The sequence below is a fragment of the Vicia villosa genome, unplaced genomic scaffold (genome assembly GCF_029867415.1).
Source record: "Vicia villosa cultivar HV-30 ecotype Madison, WI unplaced genomic scaffold, Vvil1.0 ctg.000591F_1_1_2_unsc, whole genome shotgun sequence".
NCBI classification, from domain to species: Eukaryota; Viridiplantae; Streptophyta; class Magnoliopsida; order Fabales; family Fabaceae; genus Vicia; species Vicia villosa.
In genome coordinates, this window is record NW_026705270.1 from 45,969 (window position 1) to 56,470 (window position 10,502).

The 10,502-nt window shown below is 39.8% G+C and overlaps 1 protein-coding gene across 1 annotated transcript; it reads left to right on the plus strand.

The window, feature by feature from the left end:
* Positions 1-706: 706 nt before the first annotated feature.
* Positions 707-1,812, plus strand: LOC131629682 (F-box/kelch-repeat protein At3g23880-like). The gene is made up of 2 exons (XM_058900459.1): positions 707-1,355; positions 1,424-1,812. Exons 1-2 carry the CDS (start codon positions 707-709, stop codon positions 1,810-1,812), a joined length of 1,038 nt encoding a protein of 345 aa, XP_058756442.1.
* The last annotated feature ends 8,690 nt before the right edge of the window (positions 1,813-10,502 follow it).

The following is a 10,502-nucleotide window of genomic DNA, read 5'->3' on the forward strand; positions in this document are numbered from 1 at the left end:
TAGTTTAATATTTATTTTAACTTTTTTAAGAGTAATACAATTAAATGGCCATGATGCACGCATGCCAATTAAACTAAAAATAAATAAAAGTTGTGATTATAAAAAAAACAATAAAATCAATAGATTGTTCAGTTGGTTGAATTTGATTAAAATTGTAATTAAATAAATTAAATATAATTTTATTATTAAAAAATGAAGGATTATTAATGCCAAATTTTCTTTTAAATAGGAAAATTATTTTAAATTATGGCTTGTTTCTAAAAATATATATATATTTTTATGCAACTTTCAAAGACTTTTTATTTACTATACTCTTTAACTCTAGTTCATTTGATTGAAAGAATTAAATAATGATGTACAACTACTAAATATTATTTTATTTTTTTATTTTAAATCATGATATGAAACCACAAACGTTATTTTTTTGAATTATTTTTTTTCTATTTATATATTGTATTACAATATTTAATCCAATTCATTTGATTAAATTTTTAAAAAAAATGATTAAAATTAAATACAGAAAACCAAATAAAATATTACTACGTTGCTATGAAATACTCTTCTAATTGAATAAATCACATATAGTAATAGAAATACTCCTATATCAGGCCGTTATTTTATATAAAAATTAAACTTAACCCTAAACCCTAAAAATGACTTATATATAACGTACTTGATATTACTTTGATTTGCTGGTGCTGGCAAGATGGCGAAGAAGAAGAGAGTGAAAAGAGTGAAGAGAGTGAATGCCAATCTTCCTCAGGAACTGGTTGAGGATATCCTATTGAGGTTGCCGGTAAAGACTCTATTATGTTGCAGGTGCGTCTGTAAATCATGGCTTTCTCTCATCTCTGATAACAATTTCGCTACTTCACACTTTCAACTTGCCTCCACACATAGGCGTGTCTTCATAAGCCGTTATGCTCTTAAATCCCTACCCGTAGATGGTGATGCATTGCTTCACGATGAGTCTGCATATGCTTCATCAAGCCTTGATTTTGTTAGCTCCCCACGATGTTCTGTTAGAATTATGGGTTTGTGTAGAGGGTTTCTGTTTTTGCACGGTATAGACTTCTACCTTTGGAATCCATCCACCGGTGCCCACAAACATATACTCGCCTCTCCTATAGCAAATGTTAATGATAGTTACGAATTGCTGTCTGGTTTTGCATATGACCAGTCCACTGATGACTACTTGATAGTTTCGTTGTTTCGCAAATACGATCGGGCAATTAAATTGATGATTTTCTCATTGAGAGCTAATAAATGGAAACCAATGGAGGTTGCTTCTCGTTTTCCTGATATAACTACTGCCGTATGGGATAGTGACCCTAAATCCGGGTTGTCCTTGAATGGTTCTATTCATTGGATTCTTTATAATAAAGAGACCTTTAAGAATGTTATTATTGCCTTTGACATAAAGGAAATGGCAATGTTGGAGATACCTCTGCCAATGATTTTATTAGTATTAGTAATAATTTACATATACGTTATAATTTGTTGGAAGTTGGAGGACTTATCGGTGCATGGATGAATGACCAGAAGACAGTGAAGATATATGTGATGCAAGAATATGGAGTGCACTCATCTTGGACAAAGATTATTCAATTTTCTGTTGATCTTTTCTTACACAGTTCTTTATACATATTATGCTTAACAAAATGTGGTGATATAGTTGGAAGAGATTATGAAGTCGAATTGGTGAAGTTTAATGACAAAGGAAAGAAATTAGAGACTTTGGTTTCAGACAGATACCTATGGGTGTTGTATACAGAGTCTTTGTTTTCCCTCCCCAGCTCCGGTCAAACATAGGAAGATCACTATTTTTTTTTTTTGTAATCAAGATTTCATTAAAGAACCAAAAGTTCTACCGAAAAGATTACAAAGAACGGGGCGAACAACAACAAAAACCCCGGAAGAAAAATTACAAGCCAAATATAACCTATGAATAATACAAAAAAGGATCATTTGTAAACTCAAAGAAATTATAATTGGTGCGGGTAATTTTCCCCATGAAAGACCATCTCCACCAAAGTTCTTTAATCCTCCAAATAATGTCGGAAACACTCCAACTATCATTTCGGAAAATAATGCCATTCCTAACCTTCCAAATAGTCCAACAAACCGATAGCCACAAGGTTCCTTCCGTGCCGGCTCTAACATTGAGCTTTTTACAAAAAAGAAGCCAATCCATAAAACTATTCCGAATATCTTCAAACTTATAATCTTCAAAACCCACCCAACAAGAAATATTATTCCATATCACCGAAGACACCGCACATTTAAAAAACAAGTGATTCATAGATTCCCTCTCCAAACCACATAAACAACAAGAATCTAGAGAAGGGATGATGATTCCTCTAGTTAGTAAAAGGTCCCTTGTGGGTAATCTATCTAACAAACACCGCCACCCAAAAGCCTTGACTTTAACCGGAACCACCACTTTCCACATCAAAGCATAAACACTATCCAACTTATTATAAGGCCCTCTCGGTAAGTGAAAGAAATTAAGAAGATCATAATAACTACGAACCGAGAACATACCGTCCGATTCCGCTAGCCACCGGATGCCGTCTCTTTCTCCCGGCTTCAAGCACACGCCTTCCAGCTCATGAATGAGCTGCTGCCGCAGCAAGATAGCAGCCCCATTATCACCCGAATCCGGGATGCCAAGGTCACCCCACGCCCACACCGCACCTCTCCAACCTCCCATACCCGCCACGGATACAAACTTTAGCTTCGATAAAGAATAAGCCAACGGAAATGACTCCTTGAGACTCCTCTCCTCCCTCCAATAAGAATGCCAAAAAGATGTATTAAAACCGTTTCCAATGTCGAACCTACACTTTTCAACAAAAAAGTCATCATAATAAGAATTTTGTAAAGATAAAATATCTTTCCACCACAAAGAATACAAGCTATTCTTGCAACGGTTTTCATCTTTTTTGATAACTTGAATACTAATATCTCCATATCTAGCTTTCAAAACCTTCAACCACAAATCATCCGCTCCTCTTAAAATTCTCCAACGCCATTTGTTAAGAAGCGCCAAATTAAAATCTCCTATTCTCCGAACACCGATACCTCCCTTTTCCACCGGTAAACAAATAGTCTTCCAACTCACCCAATGCACCTTTCTCTCCTCCCCCACTCCACCCCAAAGGAATTTACTTTCCATCTTCGAAATCTCCTTTAGAACTTTCTTAGGAGCCTTATAAAAAGAAAGCCAAAAAATAGAAAGGCTACTAAGAACCGAATTTAAAAGAGTCAATCTCCCTCCAAACGATAAATACCGGTTCTTCCAATCCGAGAGCCTATTCTTTATTTTTTCCAAAATGAAGTTCCAAGAAGATAGCCTTCTAGGATTGATTCCAATCGGAATCCCAAGAAAAGAAAAATGGTTCTCTTCCCTTCCACACGACAAGAACGAGGAAGCAAAAGCCAAAAAGTTCTCATTAACATTAACACCAATAAGCTTACTCTTGTGGTAATTAATGCCGAGCCCCGACACAAGTTCAAACCCACGGAGAATAGCCTTAATTATCCAAACTTGATTCCAACTTCCCTCACCAAACATAAGAGTGTCATCCGCAAATTGTAATAAGTTAACATTACACGCTCTCCTAACATCAAACCCCACATACTCTCCATGCTCCATCGCTCTAGAGACCATCCCTTTTAAACCCTCCGCCACAATGACAAAGAGAAACGGTGAAAGAGGATCCCCTTGCCTCAACCCCTTTTCCACCACAAATTCTCTCGTTGGACTACCATTAACCAACACCGACATCTTACTAGAAAAAATAAGCGCCTCCATCCATCTCAACCATTTAGCTCCAAACCCCATTCTCTTTAGCATAAATCTAAGAAAATCCCAACACACATTATCGTACGCCTTCTCAAAATCCACCTTAAAAAGAATGCAACTATTGCCATTCTTTTTCGCCATGTCCAACACCTCATTCACCACCAAAACCCCATCCATCAATTGTCTCCCCGGAATAAATGCGGTTTGACAATCGGACACCACCAAATGCAACACTCTCTTAAGTCTCGCGGCCAAACATTTAGCTAAAGCTTTGTAAATACACCCCACGAGACAAATAGGCCTATAATCATTAAGCCCTAACGGATTGGTCTTCTTAGGAATTAGAGTAAGGAAAGATGAAACAATAGCCTTTGATAAAAGAGCATCCCGATGGAAGCACGAGAAACAATTAAAAAATTCCTCCTTCATAAACTCCCAACAATTCTTGATAAATAAAAAAGAATAGCCGTCGGGCCCCGGACTCTTATCTCCCCCACAACTCCACACCGCTTCTTTAATTTCGTCCATCGAAAAAGGCACTTCAAGCCCCTCACTAATTGAATGATTCAAACAAGAAAACGGAATACCTTCCAAAGAGGGCCTAATACCCTCCACCTCGGAAAACTTCTTTTCGAAATGGTTCTTCACTTCCTCTTTCACCTCCTCCACCGAATCTAGCAACCCCCTCTCCGTCACAATAGAACCAATATGATTGCGGGACCTCCTCCCTTTCATCACCTTATGGAAAAATTTGCTATTTGAGTCTCCATCATTTAACCATTTAAGTCTAGACTTTTGGATTAACATGTTTTCTTGAATCTTAAGGTTCATCCATCATATTCAAATGCACATGTTCATTCAAAATTATCATTTGGGACGTTTACGTATTCAAAACAGAAAAAGTGAAAATGTTGACTTTGAGCCTAAGTTGTATTGATTTTTGAAAAAGAGCCATGATGGGCTGATTAGTACAAGGAAACAAAAATCCTAGTAGTAGGAAATTGTCATAAAGCTTTGAAAAGTGTTTATAAAGATAAATAGCTATGTGAAAATAATCCAGTCAAGTTTCAATTCTGCTATTGCCAATCTGTCTTCGAGCATCTCATCCCTCACTTGTTGGAAGAAAGTAATTGGACTGATCGGTATCTTTGATGTGTTGAACCTTGAAGGTGAGTAGGTAAATAAACGGAACATAGTTGTACGCTTTATTCCCTAACTTTTGCCTAGGCTGCCTTTTCAGGTTTTCAGCCTACCGGGATAATATTTATTTAGTCTCTAATTTTTGCTTGGATCGCCCTTTCGGGTTTTCAATCCACCGAGACGCTCATTATTGCCTAAGTTGCCTTTTCAGGTTTTCAACTTAGCGAGTTGTTCTTTAAGCGAAGTACTTTTTGACTATGTCCGCATTCACAGGGTGTGGGAAATCCTCGCCATCCATAGTGGTAAGCAACATGGCACCGCCGGAGAATATTTTCTTGATTACAAATGGTCCCTCATAAGTGGGAGTCCACTTGCCCCTGGGGTCACCTTGTGGTAAGATGATGCGTTTGACAACCAAGCCACCAATTTGGTATGCTTGACTTTTGACTTTTTTTGTTGAAGGCTTTGATCATACGCTTTTGGTACAACTGACCATGACAAATAGCTGCGAGCCTCTTCTCATCAATCAAGTTTATCTGGTCCAACCGAGTCTGAATCCAATCGTCTTCATCTAGATCGGCTTCTTTCATAATCCTTAGGGAAGGAATCTGAATTTCAATTGGAAGAACTGCCTCCATACCATAGACTAAGGAGAATGGAGTTGCCCCTGTTGAAGTACGCGCAGATGTGCGATAACCATGAAGAGCAAAAGGTAACATCTCATGCCAGTCTTTGTAGGTTACTGTCATCTTTTGTATGATTTTATTGATGTTCTTGTTGGCAGCTTCCACCGCGCCATTCATCTTTGGTCGATAGGGAGAGGAATTATGATGTTTGATCTTGAACTGTGTGCAGAGTTCGGTAATCATTCTGTTGTTTAAATTTGTACCATTGTCTGTGATGATCCTTTCAGGGATGCCGTACCGAAAAATGAGATTGTGCTTGATGAATCGGGCCACAACATTTTTGGTGACAGAAGCAAAAGAAGCTGCTTCTACCCACTTTGTGAAATAGTCAATAGCGACCAGGATAAAGCGATGTCCGTTGGAAGCAGTAAGCTTGATTTCTCCAATCATACCAATACCCCACGTTGCAAAAGGCCAAGGAGCCGTTATAACGTTCAACGGGACTGGAGGTACATGTACTTTGTCGGCATATATCTGGCATTTGTGACAGGTTCTGGAATGATGATGGCAGTCTGTCTCCATGGTAGACCAGTAATAACCTGCTCTTAGGATCTTTTTAGCCATTGTATGTCCACTTGAATGAGTACCAAAGGCACCATCATGTATGTCTTCCATAATCTGTCCTGCTTCCTTCTTGTTTACACAACGAAGTAAAGTCGAGTCATGGTTTCGTTTGTAGAGGGTTCCATTACTTAGGAAGAATTTGGCAGCAAATCTTCTTAGAAACTTTCTGTCGTTAATGGATGCCCCTTCAGGGTATTCCTGAGCTTCGAGATACCTTTTTACTTCATGGAACCATGGTTTTCCTTCTGTTCCTTCGGCATCGATCTCATTGCAATAGGCTGGTTCATCCTGTCTGTAAATGGTGATCATCGACGCCTCATTGTCCCACCTGACCTTGAACATGGATGACATGGTAGCTAAAGCATCAGCTAGTTGATTTTCTTCGCGCGGGATGTGTTCAAAAGTGATCTCTTCGAAATAAGGAATCAAACTTAGCACATATTCTTTTTAAGGAATTAGATTCGGGTGCTTCGTGTCCCATTCCTCTTTGACTTGATAAATTACAAGGGCCGAGTCTCCGTAGACCTCCAGGAACTTGATTCTTAGATCGATTGCAGCTTTGAGACCCAGAATACATGCTTCGTACTCGGCTATATTGTTAGTGCAGTTGAAGCATAATCTGGCATTGAATGGTGTATAACCTCCTGCAGGGGAAATAATCACAGCTCCGATGCCATTGCCAAGTGCATTAGAAGCTCCATCAAAAACCATAGTCCATCGGGATCCTGGCTCGGGTCCTTCTTCCGGTCCTGGTTGTTTGTAGTCATTGACTAGCATAATGTCTTCGTCTGGGAAGTCAAAGTTCAATGCTTGATAATCATCCACTGCTTGATGAGCCAGATGATCAGCTACCACACTTCCTTTGATTGCTTTTTGTGAAGTGTATTGGATGTCATATTCTGTTAAGATCATTTGCCATCTTGCTATTCTTCCAGAGAGAGCAGGTTTTTCGAACACATACTTGATAGGATCCATTTTGGAGATTAGGAAAGTGGTGTGATTTAGCATATACTGTCTTAGTCGGCGAGCCGCCCATGCTAAGGCACAACAAGTTTTTTCGAGCGGTGAGTATCTTGTTTCACAATCGGTAAACTTTTTGCTAAGATAATAGATTGCATGCTCCTTTCGGCCGGACTCGTCATGTTGCCCCAGTGCACACCCCATTGAATCTTCTAACACAGTTAGGTACATTATCAGAGGTCTTCCTTCCACTGGTGGCAACAAGATTGGCGGTTTTTGGAGATATTCTTTGATTTTGTCAAAGGCTAGATGGCATTTGTCATTCCACCTTTCCACTTGATCTTTCTTCAACAGTTTGAAGATCGGCACACAAGTAGTAGTCATATAGGCAATAAATCTGGCGATGTAGTTCAGACGTCCCAAGAATCTTCTGACTTGTTTCTCGGTACGGGGTATAGGCATTTCTTGAATGGCTTTGACCTTAGCAGGATCAACCTCAATACCTTTGCTGCTGACGATGAAACCTAAGAGTTTACCGGATCTTACTCCAAAGGTACACTTGTTCGGATTCAGTCGCAATCTGTATTTCTTGAGTCTGTAAAACAGCTTGTGTAGATGACCCAGACTTTCCTCTTCGGTGTTGGACTTTGCAATCATATCATCGACATACACCTCTATCTCCTGATGAATCATATCATGGAACAGAGCTACCATTGCACGCTGATATGTAGCTCCTGCATTCTTTAAACCAAAGGGCATTACTTTGTAACAAAAGGTTCCCCAGGGTGTTGTGAAAGTTGTTTTTTCCATATCTTTGGGTGCCATCTTGATTTGATTGTACCCTGAGAATCCATCCATGAAGGAGAATACCTTGCATTGTGCGGTATTGTCAACCAGTATATCGATGTGAGGTAAAGGGAAATCATCTTTGGGGCTTGCCCGGTTCAGATCTCTGTAGTCTACACACATTCTGACTTCCCCGTCTTTTTTGGGTACAGGCACGATGTTAGCTATCCAAGGAGGATAACTCACAACTTTCAGAAAATCGGCATTGAATTGCTTCTCAACCTCGTCTTTGATCTTTTTTGACATATCAGGCCTACTCCTCCGTAGTTTCTGCTTGACTGGAGTGCTACCTTCTTTGATTGGCAGGCGATGAACCACAATGTCCGTGTCAAGTCCAGGCATATCTTCATAGGATCAGGCGAATATCTCGACGTAGTCTTCCAGCATTTGAATCAGTCTTTTCTTGACACTGTTTTCTAGATCAGCCCCTATCTTGACTTCTTTCTTTTCTTCGCCGCTGCCCAAATTGATAACCTCAATTGATTCTTCATGCGGCTGTATAGTCTTCTCTTCTTGTTCTAGCAGCCTTGCCAGCTCTCTTGGCACTTCACAATCTTCCTCACTTTCGTCCTCAGTTTGGTAGATCGGATTTTCAAAGTCATGACGGGCAATAGCAGAATCGTTATCAACTGGATCCAAAGTGAATGTGAATCTGCATTTATTTATGTGGGTATGTGTAAGAAAACATAGCTATTTGAAAAATGAAAAAAGCAAAGAAAGAAAAAGGAACCATTTTTATCTTTGAACAATATAAACAACGAAAACAGGAAATTTCATTTACTCCTGATCAAAGGAGATCACATCCTCATCTTCCCAGTTGTTCAATCCATTGTTGTGAGCAGGGAGTATCCAGCTGTTCCAGTTGCAGTTGTCTTCTTCATCTCCCACAGCATTGATTTCTCCGGTGGGGAAAGGAGCTGGTGATCTTTCGGGATAAGTGATATACTCTGCTGGATACGAGAGCCCAGGCTGAGATATCTCTGTTGGCTGAGCGAGATGCTCGATAAGGCCGTCCCATCCAGTCGAAATGATGTTTTGGATAGAGACTTGTGCATTCTGGTGAGGGGTGTATTCTGACAGAAAATAACCCTCGTTATTTGGTGTTTCCCTGGTTTCTTCAAGAGTAAAATTGTCGTCGTAAAGTTCATCCCATCCAGTTGGGACAATGTCTTCAATGGCGACTTGTGAGCTCGGAGGAGCGGAATATTTCGCCATAAAGTCATATTTGCCATTTGGCTCTCCTAGCGTATCCCATACTTCTTTAGGTGGATTTTGATATTGCTCAGTGATGGGACTTGCGAAACTTTTGCCATTTTCAAATTGATCACCCCATCCAGTTGGGGTAATGTCTTCCATAGCAATAAAAGAACTATGAGGTGCGGTATATTGAAAGTTATACCCGCCACTTGGTTCTCCCAAAGTATCCCACACTCCCATGGGAAGGGGTGGAACTTCTTCTGGATATGGCTGAATGATATGGTTCAAGAACACTCCATCGTCTTCAATAGCATTTACTCCTTGGCTGATGAAATGTGACATTAATCCTCTAGAACAAAGACTTTGATCGTTCTTTTGATTTCCATTAACGTAGCCCAGGCCTAGCTTGTCGGACTTGTAAGGTACATCGAGGAGCTGTCCCCATGCTGTGCAACCACCTTTTTCGATCACAGCTTTGGCATCTTTGAGAGAAGCCATAGTTGTAGTTGGAGTAGCAGAAATATGCTTGGTAGTAGAGACATCTGGAGAGACCACCTCAAAAGATTGGCAGGGAGTTTCGATGAATTCGTCATCCAACTCAACATACTTGGAATTGCTCAGGTGACTAACCACATATTCCTCTTCGCCATAAACTGTGACAATCTTTCCTTTTACTGGATACTTCAACTTCTGATGCATGGTAGAAGTTACAACATTTGCCCCATGTATCCAAGGGCGTCCTAGTAAGCAGGAATATGCTGGGTGAATTTCCATTACGTAAAAGGTAGAATCAAAGATCTGAGAGCCCACTCTGATTGGGAGATTCACCTTTCCGTACATTGTTCTTGTTGACCCGTCAAAGGCTCTTACCACAACATCGCTTGGTTGCAACACAGTTCCTTCGAAGTCAAGCTTTTCCAGTACTGTTTTTGGTAACACGTTTAAAGAAGAACCGTTATCTACCAGCACATGAGATATAGTGGTGCCATTACATTCAATGGAGATGTGTAGGGCTTTATTGTGATTCTTTCCAGCAGGGGTTAAATCAACATCAGAGAAACTGAGGCCATTATTCACTGTTAGATTGGCAACACAATTTTCAAATTGATCGACCGAAATCTCTTGCGGCACATGTGCAGCTTTCAAGAACTTCATCAGGGCTTTAGCATGAGCTTCTGAATACTTTAGCAGAGACAGCATTGAGATTTTTGAAGCAGTGTGCCCTAGTTGTTCGACAATATTGTAATCACTCTTGCAGATGATTTTCAATATTTCCTCCATTTCTTGCTTTGATGGATCTT